General features: G+C 44.4%; 1 protein-coding gene across 1 annotated transcript in view; it reads right to left on the reverse strand.

Annotated features, from left to right (window-relative positions):
- Positions 1–8,045: 8,045 nt before the first annotated feature.
- The window catches only part of LOC119818897 (plasma membrane ascorbate-dependent reductase CYBRD1), a 30,187-nt gene continuing 21,870 nt past the window's right edge, over positions 8,046–16,362 (reverse strand). The window contains exons 3-4 of the mRNA XM_038336748.1: positions 9,215–9,369; positions 8,046–8,530 (exon numbers count right to left, since the gene is read on the reverse strand). Of these exons, the coding sequence (XP_038192676.1) occupies positions 8,230–8,530; positions 9,215–9,369 (456 nt within the window). The 3' untranslated portion in view covers positions 8,046–8,229. The remainder of the gene's footprint in view (positions 8,531–9,214; positions 9,370–16,362) is intronic.

The raw sequence follows: 16,362 nt of genomic DNA on the forward strand, positions 1-16,362 counted from the left end.
AGAGCAAAGGAAAGGCAGAGCCACAGAGAGCTTTTCCTGGTCCATGTCTGTGGATCCCCAGTAAGTTGGCCTTAGCAAGAGAAAGTGGAGTGGGATATTTGAGTACATCTTATCAGATCCTGACCTGATTAAAACTGCAATATTTGAAGACAGAGACTGGTCCTAAGCCTGACATGGACCAGAACTTAGAATATTCTATTTGCCAAGCCATGGCCTAGTAGGTAAGACTCCTTGCCATTGGGTTTGTATCCTAGTACCACATGAAAAGCTGCGGCTAGCACTGTGTGTGCCCATGACCCCAGTGCTGTGGGCTCAGATGCTGGGGAATTACCATCAGCCTAGCTCCGGGTTGTGAGAAACCCAGGTTCAGAGGAACAAGGCAGAGTGGCCAGGCAGAATACCTGACATCTTCTCTGGCCTGCCACACAAGTATCAAGTGTGCACCTACACACACACACACACACACACATACACACAAATACATGCACATCACACACATGCATACACATAATAAAAAAAATTTGCTCTGCTAATCAACATGACATGCTAAAATTGTGTGACACACATCACTGCTTTGAGACACATGTATCCTTTCTGAAGTAATAACAATATTAATCTCATTGAATCTCTTTTCTTTTTGTCTCTTTTAGTCAGCATGAAGAGACACCATGACCAAGGCAACTTTTAGAAAAGAAATTGTTTAATTGGGGCTTGCCTACAGTTTCAGAGGTTTAGTCTATGATCGTCATGATGGGAACATGGAAGCATATAGGCAGACGTGGTGCTGGAGAAGTAGCTGAGAGTTCTACATCCTTATTCATAGGCAGAGAGAGTGAGGCTGAGTCCAGCACGGACTTTTGAAACCTCAAAACTCACCCAGAGTGAGTAACCTCCAATAAGGCCACACCTACTCCAATAAGGCCACACCTCCTATCCTTCTAATCCTTTCAAATAGCGCTATTCTCTGGTGACTAAGTGTTCAATATATGAGCTTAGACAGGAGAGGGAAAGATGGTGGAACAGAGCAGCAATATGGCAGAGAGGAGGGGGAACAGAGATGTGGCATTACAGCGGGCAAGGGAGTATGGCTGCAGCAGACCAAGGGTCAAGTCATTGCCAAGCAGAGTTGGTCCTCAGGTTACCACTGGGCCTGCCTTACCCAGTCATCACCCACTAGGTCGATGGCACCGCTTGGCCTACAGATCCAGCTGTTGCTGTTGCTTTTCCCCACAGTAGGAAGAGAGCACAAGGGTGTAGCCAGGTCAGCCAGCACCAAGAGCAAGAAGATGTACAGCAGCCTGGAGCTCCTGCAGGTCAGCCAGCACCAAGAGCAAGAAGATGCACAGCAGCCTGGAGCTCCTGCAGGTCAGCCAGCACCAAGAGCAAGAAGATGCACAGCAGCCTGCAGCTCCTGCAGGTCAGCCAGCACCAAGAACAAGAAGATGTACAGCAGCCTGCAGCTCCTGCAGGTCCTACACCTGGCATTTAGTTCTGTGCACCTATTTTTCCCAAGAATTGACTTTGTCCGTGTTCTGTATAAAGTGTCAAGCTGATGGAACACATTCTTCTATGCAGAACTCTCTCTTGGCCAGTGATCAGAACTCCAGCATGTTGACATCTACAAGCCTAGGCTACGGTTGTTTGGCATTCCCCTGCCCGTTTTGACCTTATAATGAAAGTCAGGCTCTCACCTGATCCTGCAAGATGTTTAAAGCAGGCATGCTTCCTGTAGCATTTGGTTGGATAAGAACTACATTTAACTGGGTAACTAACCAGGTCTGCAGTTTGGTTAGAAGTTGGACAGTTCAGAGCTGTTCAGAGCAACCTGCTGTGACATCACTCCAGCCACACACACACACACACACACACACACACACACACACACACACAAATACATAAATAAGTGTATTTATATAAACCTCCATGCTGTAATCGCAGCACTTGAAAGATTGAGATAGGCGAATTATAAATTCAAGCCAGGCAATGGTGGCACGCACCTTTAATCCCAACACTCAGGAGGCAGACACAGGCGGATCTCTGTGAATTTGAGGCCAGCCTAGTCTACAGAGCTAGTTCCAGGACAGGCTCCAAATCTACCGAGAAACCCTGCCTCGGAAAACAAAACAACAAAAATTAAATTCAAGGACCATCTAGACTACATAGACGGTCTTAAACAGCAATAATGAAAACCAAAACAAAAAAGAAAACAAAAGCAAACATTCCCTGAGGACTGGAAAAGAGGCAGAGAATTTAAAAACCATAGGAAATGCTTCTAGGAGTTTAAACACCAGAGGGTAAAATCCCACTTGATCAAGGAAGCTTGAAGTGGGGTGAGAATCTGGAAAGACAGTATTTGAAGGGGTCACTGAGTGCACATTTAGTTAAGAGAGCCTTTATGAGATCGGCAGACACAACCAGGACCTGGTTGTCCCTCTTTGGGACTGGAGAGCTGAAGGGACCAATCGCTGCTCAGTCCAAAACTGAAGATACCTCAGAACAAGAGGACCAATCACTGCTCAGTCCAAAACTGAAGATACCTCAGAACAAAAGAGAGCAATGAAACTGGACCCAATGCAGAGGACCCGGATGTGCCCTGAGGAGCTGTTGGTGCAAACCCGCATTCAAAAGCTGACAAGTCTCAGTCTGGGCTGTGCTGGCAGTAACACACCCACTCCAGGACACTCACCTGCACACACATGAGCAAACTCTCTGTTCCATACGGGGGTTCTGGCCTACTGGAGGGTGCCTGTCACATTCAGAACGAATCTTCCCCATTCAATTCACTGAGCCACGGGCCTGTGGGTCATTTCTGGTCATGCTCTCATAGTCACACCCAGAAATGTTAGCCGGGCGGTGGTGGCGCACGCCTTTAATCCCAGCACTCGGGAGGCAGAGGCAGGCGGATCTCTGTGAGTTCGAGACCAGCCTGGTCTACAAGAGCTAGTTCCAGGACAGGCTCCAAAGCCACAGAGAAACCCTGTCTCGAAAAACCAAAAAAAAAAAAAAAAAAAGAAATGTGTCTGCCAGTTTCCTGTGCCTCTCCCAATCCAATCAAACTGACAAACCAAGATTGATATTACAAGAAGAACTTTAAAATCTGTACCTAAACTCCACTTGGCCCTTATACGACATATATGTGAAGTAGACTCTAAGCAACTCATCCAAAACTAAAATAAGAGATTTCACCCACTGCTTATTAAAGCAGTTTAGACTCTTTTGAAGAGAGGTCCTCAACCTTCCTAATGCTGCGACCCTTTAATCCAGATCCTCATGTTGTGCTGACCCTCAATCATAAAATTATTTCATTGCTACTTCAGAACTGTAACTTTGCTACTGTTATGGATTATAATGTAAATATCTAATCTGCAACCCCAAAGGGCTGAAAAGCACTGTTTTAGGGATGTTTAACAGGACTAGAACCTTTATACGTTTCTATTCAAGATATTCAAAATGCAAGGTAAACTGGTAGATAAGCTAAGAAATAGATCTATGCTGTCCACTATCAGTGGAAAGACAACCAATAGGAACCCATTTCAAAATGATCCAGGCACTGATGGAACCGGAGAGATGGCTCAGCCACCGAGAGCACACCTTGCTCTTGCGGAAGACCTCCTGGAAATAAACAGTAGACACGAAGTCTCCAGCCAGAAAGGAAATGACAAGAGACCTTGGAACATCAGAAAGGAGCAACGGCAGCGAGAGTAAAGACATGGGACTGGAGTTCAGCAGATTTTCTTCTAATCTCGGGCTTTCTAAATTTTATTCACTACTATCAAGAATTATAACAGCTCATGCCCCCATAAAGGCATACACATAATAAAAAATAAATATATTTTGAAAAGTTACTATGAGCAGCTGTTTAGCAGGCAGTACACTGATAGACTTGATGTGGGATTCCCCTCTGTATGCTGTGAATACCATTGGTTAATAAAGAAACTGGTTTGGCCTGATAGAGTAGATAGGAGGGGAAAACTAAACTGAATGCTGGGAGAAAAGGAGGCAGAGTCAGGGAGAAACCATGGAGCTGCAGCCAGAGACAGACATGTTGAAACCTGGCCGGTAAGCCACAAGACTCATGGTAAAACATAAAATAATGGAGATGTGTTAATTCTAGATGTAACAGCTAGCTAGCAATATGCTTAAGTAATTGACCAAGCAGTGATTTAATTAATACAGTTTCTGTGTGGTTATTTCAGAAGTCTGGGCAGCTAGGAAACGAACAAGCAGCCTCCTTACAACATAGACTTGCTCGTTATTTTTTTTCCAGTTTATTTGCATGACCTGCAGCAACCCTTCCACAGCACTGTGCGCTCCAACTCGGATTCTGTGAGGAAGGGAATGCCATGGGTTTGACAGCCTCAATACCTCTAGCATCATAGAAAGACTGGCATGCAACGTATAGAGAAAAAGCTCACGGTATTTTCCATAAAGGAACTGAAAAAAAAAGGTAACCCAATTGAAAAACAACTAAAAAATAAGTTATGGGGAAAAAACTTGGAGCAAATGGATTATCCCAGCTACCCCAGAACAAACAGATAACGCACACACAAAAAGATTAAAAGTAGGTTTTTATTGCTATATTAAAAGTCAAGAAAAATAGATATATATTTGCCCTACAAAATTATAAAATAATCAAGATAATACTTTTCCATCAATATACTGAGATAAAAAGACAAATTTATAGATAGAATTATTTCCCACTGACAGTGTTCAGGTAGCTTAAGAATGAAGAACAGTCATTTTTCCTCCTCTACATTCCTATTAGACTTAGAAGTTATGGTAGTTTCTTGTTGGAGTTCTCTTTAAAAAAAAAAAAAAAGGACAAACATCTAAAGCTAAATATTCCATTACATTACAAGTAAGGTTGACATAATACATGACTTTCTCCTTTGTATTTTTCATGTGCAGCCATGGTCAGTGAGTGTGCACTGGGCTTCCAGCTCTGCAGGGAAGAAAACCTAATTAAAATGAGATGTACAATTTATGTTCTCCTTTAGAAAATAGAAACTACTTGTCACCAGTCCTTTTAAAAAGTACACTTTAATCTATCATTCCATTCTAAGGTCCCAGACGCTATTTCCAAGGGCACAGATGCAAAGAAAACCACCCAGCTAACGGGAAGAAAGTGCCGTGGAGGCTGAGGTCTGTTTGACACCGGCACAGGGGAGCTGCATGCTTTTGATGACATTAATTCAATAAAGTATATTCATTTCGATTTCTCACCAAGCCCTGGGAAAAAGAAGCCTTTCATGTTGACATAGATCAGTGTTGAAATAAAGCTTTCTTTCCTGAAATTAGATTATGGGGTAAGCCAAGCCAGATAATCTCTGTAGAGGATATAAGCTATAATTATTTGGGGAGGTTTCAATCACTGTTTGGAATTGATACCCAAGCCTTTCTTCTCCCCTATTCTTTGCAGACTTTTTAATGTGATATTTGGGGGGGGGGGTAGATGCCTTAGGTAGGAAACATCAGCTTTTGAAAGATAAAGGTATAATTATCATCGGAATAAAGAGCCCATTAAAAGAAGAGTCTCAAATAGAAAGATCCTTTCGATATATTGTGCTATGCATCCTTTCATAAAAGCTGGAGAAGAAAGAGAAGAAGCGCCTATAATATTACCCTCACACTAGCCCACTTGAGAGCGGAGAAAGGGCCGAGATAAAGGGTGCTCGATGCTTTGCAATGCAGCTATTCTAGTGCCATGTAATTAGCGCTGCGCTGATAGCCTCTGTGGGCCTCTGTGGAAAGGCTAGGGCGCCATGATACTTGGGGCTCAGTTATGAGCCTCCCCTTCTCCCCCAGCATCACCCTGGGGTTTGGCCCAGCTTTTTATGCCAAGTCATCATTTAGCAAACTGCTCGGTGTAGGCGTGTAATCACTCCTTCTTAGCATACGTGTGAACTTTATTTGTTAATTGGACTTCTGAGATAGGTGTCATGCATCCCAGGATGGCCCTGAATTCCCCATCTAGCAGAAAACCTTGGGTCTGTCACTCATAGTCCTTTTGATGCTATTAACCAATTTTGAAAATAGAATTAATGAAATTAGAAGAAAGCAAAGATGCATTGAGGGAATTCTGAAGTGTTATGAAGTTTAAGAGCTCTGAAAGTTCTATTTGGGCTTTGGAAATAAGCATATTTTTGTTTTGTTTTGTCAAGACAGGGTTGCCCTCACTGTCCTAGAACTCACTCTGTAAACCATGCTGGCCTCGAACTCACAGAGATCTTGGCTCTACTTCCCGAGTGCTGGATTAAAGGTGTGCACCACCATGCCTAACTATGGAAATATTATGTAAAATGATTTTCACTACATAACAAACACGCTAACTGCATTTTGCTGTAAATTACAATTTTTTTCTCCACATTAAAATTCTTGTGTTTATTTTGTCCTTATTTTTTATTTAAGAGACAGAGCTGTGCTGTGTGGCTGGCCGTTGGCCCATGCCGGTAATCCCGCATTTGGAGAGTGAAGGCAAGACGCATGTTCAAGGTGACCTTGTCAGTTGTACAAAGAGTGAGGCCAACTTGTGTTACTAGTGAAACACAGGTTTCACTATGCTGCCCAGGCTGGTTTTGAACTGAGCCTCAGATACCAGCCTCTCAAGGAGCTGGAACTAGAGGTTCACACATCCGTTCCCAAGTGTTACAACCAGAAAATACAGCGAAAGCAAAAAAAGAAAAAAAAAAATCAAAAAAATCTCCACGAGGAGTCATTTCCTCAGTTACAACCTCAGGTTTCCCTCAGAGCTGAGATAGAAATCCGGCCACGTGAAAGATTATCATCACCTTTGAATCTCAGTTCTCTACTAGAACTCCAAATTCCACAAAAAAAAAAAAAAAAAAAAAAAAAAAATCAGGAAAGAACCTGCCTGTGGCCCTAGGGAAGGACAGCCCAGGATACAATTCTCTCTCAACCGGGAAGTCCTTCAGTGGCCAAGATCATGAGGAACAAGAACTATAATGATTTAATCTTGAAAGCTAGGAGTATCCTAGCCCACATCTTCCTGTCAGCAAGACTGATGCCCTGTTAAGATTTAAAGGGCATGGAGGCAGGCTCTGGCTTGTTGGCAGTGGCTGAGGTCCCGAGATCTACGTCTAAGACTTTAGGCGCCTTTCCCACCCTCTACAGGGTCCCCTTGGAAGAGGACCAAGAGTAACAACCCCACTAGACGCCACTTGGGGACTTTATTCAGGGGCGGACCACGGAGCTGCCAAGTAGGGACAAAAGTGAAAGGAGCATAGTGGGATGTAGGCTTGTGGGCAGGGGAGCCAGACTGCCAGGGTTGGAATGCCAGCTCCATCAACTTAAGAGTTATGTGAAGTTGGGCCAAGTTACAACCTTTCCAAGCTTCGGATCTTTCGCCTAAAAAACGGGGCCAGTAACAATACCTGCCTCACAACGTCTGTCTGGAGACTGAAGGAGCTAATATTTGTAAAGTGCCCAGCAGGAGAGTGGCTGGCACATGGTAGAGCCAGGGCAGCACTTAGGAAACCCGAGGGAAAGCACTCGTCACGTGCGCATGGATGTAAAGCGGTTTGTGCAGCGTGACCTCAGGCATGTTTGTATTGCAAGCGGTTCAGAAGCTGAGCTGTGAGGTGACCAGCTCCCGGGAGTCTAGGCACTGTGGGCTGAGTGTAAGAAAATCTTTCAGGTCTAGTCAGAGATCTCTTTAGCTGTCTTTGACCCAGCAACTGCTCGGAAACAGCCTCATATACACTCCCATGTCCAGGGCCCATGTGAGCTCAAATTGGCTGGAGAGGGAACCAAGGTGGAAAAGGGAACCAATTTTCCTAAAATGCCATTCCTTGCAACATGTTTTACTCACAATAGCTGTGTGGCATAAGACTTTAAGCATCGTTCCTGGTACTTGTGATCTTATTTTTAAAAGTTAGGACTGGCTCTACCTTGTTCTGAAATCTCTGGGCTCCCAGAATTAATGGGGCAAAGCGAGAGGCCAAGGGTGCCGTCGGCTCAGCAAACAAGCCCCGGGCAAGCACATCAAATGCTTGGGTCCTCAGGAATAAAGAAGAAACAATCACCACTTAAATTGATCAAGCCCTTTTACATTTGGTAAGTTTCGGCCTCGCAATACAAACGCTCTCGGGAAATCCTCCCTGGTGACCACGGTATACATTGGCACTATGAACCCAAGTCACCAACGGCTAGGCAAGAGAAGCTGAACTGCAGGGCTGACTTCGGGAGAGAAATGTAGGCTGCATCTACATTTCACATGGTGGATCTCTGGCCCGCATCATCAAGGCCGAGGGTTCTCTTCCTGGCTGCTCCGTCGCTGCTCAACTCTGCATCCACGGCGTCAGGGCTGCGGTTCGAGCTTATGGCTATGGCGCCTTCCAGTCCATCCGTGCCTCCACTTGGCTGAAGAAGGATAGAGCCTGGTTCTCTGGGACGTTTCCATTGTGGCCTGGTGACAATCCAGAAGATGAGGGCTCCAAATACCACAATCAGAATGCCCAGTGTATTTGTAAAAACACCCTCTGGCGGGAACGAATGGTACGAAGGGTTTTTCCTATGAAGAAAGAGAAAAGTGGACCCAGTTACAAGCAAGCACATGGCAGACACAGAATTTACCTGCTCAGAAAGAACCATGGCACAGCTTCAACAAAAATGTCCTCACAGCTTGGCATTAAAGAGACATTTAGGTTATACTGTGAATACTTTAAAATTCCAAGTAAGAAAAGAATATAGTACTTGGGATACCTCATATCATTTAAGAACTGGAAAAAATACAAACAAAAATATATACATACTATAATTACAATTAGCCTAAAAATATGCACCCCCAAAAGATGAATGCACAACCCATAACCCCAATAATTCTGTTTTTAGTGATAACTGTACTATGCGTATAGGATAATAAATTATTTAAATTTTTAAAATTTTAATATTAAAATGGCTACTTATGGAGCCAGAGAGATGGCTCAACAGTTAAGAGCATTACTGCTCTTCTAGAAGACCCAGTTTGTTTCCCAGTACCCACATGGCATCTCACAACTGCCTGTAACTCCAGTTCCAGGGGATCTAATGACCTCTTCTGGTCTCAGGGGGCACAGCAAGCATGCAGTAGACAGACACTCATGCAAGCAAAACATAAAAGTCTTTTAGAATAGCTATCTATATTATATTTCCCCAGTGAATAAATATTTAAAATTTTCTAGCCTAAGTGTTAAGGGAAAGAAGACTCCAGACTTACAGGACAAAAAACAGCTTCTCTGTTATTCCCATGAGGACTGTTGCAATCACTGTTCCGAAGAGGAGAAGTCCAGAATACACGTGTATGGGCATGATGACTGCCCGGAGAGACAGCGGAGCCCATGGGAGCAGAAAGATCAAGAAGCCTAGGACAAGCTGAACAGCAGAGCACAGTGGTTAGCATTTGACTTCAGTTTTAAATTACCCTTCATGGAGGTATGTGCCTTCAGCCCCAGCGCTCCAGAGCCAGAGGCAGACCCAAGGGGCAGAAAACAAACAGCAAATTCCTCTGTGCACAGTTCCAACATCCAACGGTAACACCTAGAATATGCCCCGTCTCAAATATCCTTCTAGAAAATGTGTGCACATGCCTGTGTGTGCACACGTGCGTGTGCACCAGTCTCAGCTTCCCAAGTGCTAGGATTGGGTGTGCCCATTTTACACAGTTGATGTTTTTAAATGTACACATGGGGCACCACACTTTTACTCAGTGGCCAGTGTGCCTTGGAGACGGACAGATATTTTCATTTCAACGTATTTGCCTAGTTTACTTTGTTTAATAGTTAATTCTCTATTTTTAAGGATGTAGCAATATGTTTACTAAGTGCGAAGGGAAACACTTTTTTTTTCCTTCCCCCCCAAACCAAACACAGGACACAAAGCTCACTCTGATGCCAGGCATGGTGTCACCACCTCTGATCCCAGCACCTGGAGGCAGAGGCAGCCAAATTTTTGTGAGTCCAGACAAGCTCTGGGACAGCCAGGCCTATAGTGAGAGACCTTGTCTCAAAAACCAAAACCAGAAAGAAGGAAATTGACAGTGTGTTTCATAAGGAAGAACCAAAAGCTGCCCAAGTTAATTTCCTCAGTAACTAAGTCTGTGGTGGGACGCTTCTTTACTGAGGCCAGTAATATCCCTGCACACAATGATGTCAGTTCCGACCCCACACTTCTGTTGTTTTGCCCCCCCCCCATTAAGATTCTCCTCTCCCAGGACAGGCTCAATAGCTATGACGAAACCCTGCCTCAAAAGACAACAGCAACAACAACAAAACAAAAACAAAACAAAACAAAAAAATAAAAGAAAAAAATGCTCCTCTCTTCAAGAAAATAAAAGATAATGTAATTGCTATCAGATTATTGAGTTTATTGAATTTAAAGGCACTTTTTTTTTCAAGGACTGATTTAGGATTTATAAGTCTAGTCAAAAAATATAAAATAAAAAAAAGAAGACTGGGGAGATCACCGGTATAATTGGTGTCCAAAGCCCTGAGAATTTGGAGTCCACATAGTTTGCACTGGTAACGAACAGAGCTTTGGATGGGCTGTGAGCATATCTTATGTTCACTTACTATCCCGATATCTGATTATGTTGAAAATGGCCCAGAGCATTCCTTCTTGGTATGTCAAAATATTCCTGGAACTCCTTCAGTGATTGGTTCTATTAGTATCCAAAGGCAAACGTCCTGATGCCCACGGTGTGATTCCCGCGTGGAAATATATAGTTCAGCTCAATGAAAGCTAGAAATTTTGGATGGTAGTTTTCTGAACCACACCTTGGTGTCTTTTATTGAGACCTTCTAGTGAAATACATAGTTCTCCTAGTCTTGTTTTTTGACCATTTTTACTCTAAGGTTCTCAATGTTACCTCACTTCTTTTGTGACTTATGATGTGTATATTTTTCTTAGTTTTTCATGACAGGGTCTCACTAATGTAGCTCTGTCTGTCCTAGAACCTGCTCTGTAGACAATGCTGGTCTCCACCTGCCTCTGCCTCCCCGAGTGCTGGGATTAAAAGCATGTACCACCACTGCCAGTCAGTGATGGGTCTGCTGTAATCCTGGAAGGCACAACGATTTCAGTAGGCAGGAAGCCAGGCATTTGCTTACAGAATCTTTCATCAATTTACATCTTATTTTTGCTTTTAAAGATGTTAGTCAACAAAAGAAAATTACCTGTCAAAGGAAAAGGGGAGCCTCATGGAGGATTTGACTTTGTTGAAAGTGTTTCAAATGTAATGATGCAAACTTAAAATTTTTGTTAATTTACAATATCCTTTATTTCCTTTTAACCACCTCAGTCTTACCAACTTACAGCAATTTATAACCTAGTGGACTCAAAAGCCCAAGATCTTCTGTACCAAAGTCAGCAGTTTCCAAGGTGTGGTTACAGAAAACATGACCGGGAGCATGTAAGCCTCGACTACCTAATGGATGCTCTTAAGGCAAGGCCTGAGCTCCACACAGGCCTGTTAGGGCAGGTGTCCTAGATGCCAGAAATCTGCATTTGAACAGGATGTCCTGGTGACTTATGTTTGTTCAGATTTGAACACCACAATCCAAAAGCATTGTTTAATGGCAGGGGTCATCACTGTGGGCACAGTTCTTCATACAATGGATCCTGTCCCGGGGGTAAGGAAAAATAAAATCTAAAAGCATATTACTTAGAGATAAAAGTGAAAACATAATGTGATCTTTTTTTTTTTTTTTTTTTTTTTTGGTTTTTCGAGACAGGGTTTCTCTGCAGCTTTTTTTTTTTAGAGCCTGTCCTGGAACTAGCTCTTGTAGACCAGGCTGGCCTCAAACTCACAGAGATCCGCCTGCCTCTGCCTCCCGAGTGCTGACATAATGTGATCTTAATCGTGATTTAAAATTAAACATCAACCGGACGGTGGTGGCGCATGCCTTTAGTCCCAGCACTTGGGAGGCTGAGGCAAGCGAATCTCTGTGAGTTCGAGGCCAGCCTGATTTACAGAGTGAGTTCCAGGACAGCCCGAGATACACAGAGAAACCCTGTTTTGAAAAATAAAAAATAAAATAAAATTAAACATTTAGGGTGCTGGAGAGATGGCTCATCGGGTAAGAGTCCTGTCTACTCTTGGAGAGGACCCAGGTTTGGTTTCTAGTTTCCACATGGTGGCTCACAATTATCCTCAGTTCTACAGGATCTGGTGCTCTCTTCTGGCTTCTGAGGGCACCACTTACTCACACAGTACACTCCTATAAATACAAACAAAACACTCATATACATAAAATAAAAATAAATCTTTTAAAAAGTTAAACATCTATTTCCTTCTATATGTAGGCATAACTAAAGTAAAGGAACTAAACGCAAATGTAATGATGCCTTTAGACTTGGCATTGCCAGTGATTTTTGTCCTTCCTTTATGTTTTCTACATTTATTAAATTTTAAAATTAATATGCGATCTTCTGTGGTGGTACAAATGAGAATGACCCCCATAGGCTCAACTGTTCAAATGCTTGGTCCTCAGTTGATGGAACTGTTTGGGAAGGATTAGAGGGTGTGGCCTTGGAGGAGGTGTGTGACTAGGGTCAGGCTTTGAGGTTTCAGAAGACTGTCACCATTCCCAGGCTCTCTCTCTCTCCCTCCCACTTTCAGATCCAGATGTAAGTTCCCAGCTGTTCCTGCCATCCTGCCTTTGCTCCGCTGTCATGGACTCTCACCCTCTGAAACCGTAGCTTAAACTAAACACTCTCTTTGGTAAGTCATCTTGATAATGGTGTCTGATCACAATAGGAAACTAAGGCTCTGCTCTAATTAGATAATAAGTGTTTACTTTTACAGAGCCCTTTCAACAGTTGAGCTTTCCTCAATTAACTGTTTCTCTCTTTAAATATATGACTCTCTCTACGGTGCTAGTTTATCCCATTCCAAGAAACAGATGTGTTAGCCCAGACTGACCTCAAAACTCACTAGGCAGCTGAGAATGACCTTGCATTTCTTTTTGGGGGGGTTTTTTTTTTTTTTGGTTTTTTTTTTCGAGACAGGGTTTCTCTGCAGCTTTTTTAGAGCCTGTCCTGGACCTAGCTCTTGTAGACCAGGCTGGCCTCGAACTCACAGAGATCCGCCTGCCTCTGCCTCCCGAGTGCTGGGATTAAAGGCGTGCACCACCACTGACCTTGCATTTCTGATCTTCCTGTCTTCACTTCCCAAATGCTGGGGTTACAGGCCTGTGTCGCTGTGCCCTGCTAACATAGAAGTCTTTAAAAAAAATAAGTGCATGTGAACTTCGAGACACTTTTAAAAAGCTTTTATTGAGCCGGGCGGTGGTGGCGCACGCCTTTAATCCCAGCACTCGGGAGGCAGAGGCAGGCGGATCTCTGTGAGTTCGAGGCCAGCCTGGTCTACAAGAGCTAGTTCCAGGACAGGCTCTAAAAAAGCTGCAGAGAAACCCTGTCTCGAAAAAAAAAGGGGGGGGGGGCTGGAGAGATGGCTCAGCCGTTAAAGGCTAGGCTCACAACCAAAAATATAAAAAGCTTTTATTGCAAGTGTCCTTCGTGAGAGCAGGACACAGCTACGTGGTTAGCTTACACATGAGATACTGTTTGCTTTGGGGGGGCTAGAGGTAGATTTAATGACTCATTTTAACTACTGATTACATGGAAGTCTTTCCTACCTCCCCTTCATCTTTCTGCTGTTCTACATATGCACTCACGCCTTCGTTTTCACATATTTTGAAGCCTTTGTTATGAACCGGAAGCGGTCTTGAGTGCTTGGTCTTCTACATGAGACGAACCAGCCCCCTGCGCTCCTGGTACTCACTGCACTTGCACGGGGCGCACTATAACATAGGCAGGTGTGGAGACACATGGCTGCCATCCCAGCACTTGGGGAGCTGAGGCTCCCTAATAAGACCTTATCTTTCAAAGAGGGGAGGGGCAATGAGTATATGTGTATGTGTGTGTGTGTGTGTGTGTGTGTGTGCGCGTGTGCGTGTGCGTGTGTGTGTGTGTGTGTGTGTGTGTGTGTGCACGCGCGCACACGCTGGAGAGATGGCTCAGTGGCTGAGAGCATTTGGTGATCTTGTAGAGGACCCAGGTTAATTTCCTAGCACTTACATGGCAGCTCACAAACCCCTCTAATTCCAGTTACCAGGGATCTGACACTCTCTTCTGGCTCCAAGGGCAACAGGCATGCAAGTGGTGTACATACATGCAGGCAAGCACTCATGCATAAATTAAAAATAAATACATCTTTCTTTAAAATCTCACTGCCGTGTCCAAGTTTCTGTTACAGCCTTTGCTTTTCGCTGATTGCTCTCAGATGTAAGCATACACCCGAATGGCCTGCGAGAGTTGTTACATAGCAGATTTCGGTCCCCAGTCCCATGCTTTCTAATTGAATCGATCTGGATGGAAGCTGAGAACCCAGGGTTTTCGTTGCCCTAGAGATGCTAATGCTGCTGTCCCGGTAACCAGGCTTTGAAAAATTCTAGCTTCTTCTGTTCTTCACAGGCAAGAGCAAAATGACACTTTGCTTTCGAGGTTAAAAATCCTAACCAACTTGTAAGGAACACACCCATAGGTGTCGGTGGGTAAAACAGATATGGTCACTGAAACAGCAGCTCCACCTCCAGCTCTGGCTGATATCCTCTATCTCCCCACTGTACCACCTTTCTATCAGTTGCCCCTGGCAACATCCCAGACTGGCTCAGCTCTCCTCACGACGAACCCTGGCTGCTAGGCCCGACGGAGTAATGGAGCCCAGGGAGGCTGCATCAGTGGAAACTCCTGGTCAAGAAAAGCCCAGCCCTGGTTGCTGTCTGCTTCTCAGACCAGACCTCCATCCACGCTGTCCTCCTCAACCCTCATTTCCTCTTGGCAAACCAGGAGCTGCTTCTGAGAAGAGCTTTGGTGTGCTGCCAGCACACCAAGCAAAGTGTCCCAATCCAAGGACTCCCGCCCTTTCTCCAGTGACAGCGAAGTTCATGTTGCATCTCTGCATTTCCAGCTGTCTTACAACCTGCCACATGGAGACCTGCTTTTAGATGACTGCGCCTTTCCAAGCCCCACAAACCCTCCTTTTCTGGTGGCATCCTGTCAGCGTTTTTAGTTGTCCAAACTTCTCTAATGAAAAGCAGAAGAGAAAAAACAAAACCCACACAAATATTCCCCAAATCTCCAAACACCACCTTCGGCTCCTAGCGCTCTCAGCGACTGCCCACACTGCCCACTTTCTTCCTACTCCACTCACCCAGAGGGCCTGGCAGAGGTTTTTCTGCTTCCTCTTCAATCCACTACAACCTTGCTTCTGCCCTCCAAGGTCATCTCTGACTTGCCACCACCAATCCTGAGGGTCAGTTTCCAAATCATGTCTGCAGATCTTCCCTGGAGCATCAGACATCCCTCAAGTCCCAGAGGGTCCCCCCCCCCAGCATCCCCTTCTCTTCCACCTATTGGCTCTCATTCTTTCTATCACATTCTTCCCAAGCCTGGTATCTAAATTTCACATCTGAAATAACTGGCATCTACCCACTGTCCTTCACTGCCACTATCACCCCTGTATGCCAACGAATCTCTCCTCCGAACCGCAGAACACCTTCTACTAGACTTCCTGTATTGATGTCTCTTCATCTGCCATCGTGTTTCCTATCCATTGGCAGCCTTCCTTCCTCTTCCTCAAGCACAACAAACTCCTCCCACAGGCTAGAAGATGCTCTGAGCTTCCAACCCCAGGATTGTGGCTCCGGCTCTCATGTGAAACCCTATGTCTCTTTATCACCAGAATACTCTCCCAGAGCACTCGGAACCCACCATCTACCAAACACCCAGCTACCTGCCTCTCCCTGCAGACATCACAAAGGCAGAGAACATGTCTCTGGGATCCCGTGTTTGTCTTGTGGAATGATGTACGCGCCTGCTTAGGAAGGTACTTTGCTGTAACAGATATTTCACTCTGCTAAAGAAATGAATTTCGCTGACATAAAGTGCATGTTCTGGACCATGAAGATACTATGACACCTAGTAAAAGTAAAAGCTACCATATTCGGATCACAAAGGAACCTACCCCACATTTATACTCTAGTGACAACAGCTAATATATCATTTCAATGTGCTCTGCCCAGGGCTGAGCCTTTTCCAGCATGACTTGGTTGGTTTTGATTCCTATGGTTTTATGAAGGACCATGAGCCTTGCTACTGTAGGTGAGAAGTTAACGGAACACATTTAAAGTCAGCACCTACCAAATGTAGGGACCGTGTCAAACAGGTCTCACTAGGCATTCAGCTCCGGTATTTGAGAGGCAGAGGCAGGTAGATCTCTATGAGTTAGCCCAGTCTATATAGAAAGTTCCAGGCCAACCAGGGCATGACACCCTGCCTAAAAAAATAACACCCAAATAAATAATA

Source organism: Arvicola amphibius, chromosome 7 (assembly GCF_903992535.2).
Source record: "Arvicola amphibius chromosome 7, mArvAmp1.2, whole genome shotgun sequence".
Taxonomy (NCBI): domain Eukaryota; kingdom Metazoa; phylum Chordata; class Mammalia; order Rodentia; family Cricetidae; genus Arvicola; species Arvicola amphibius.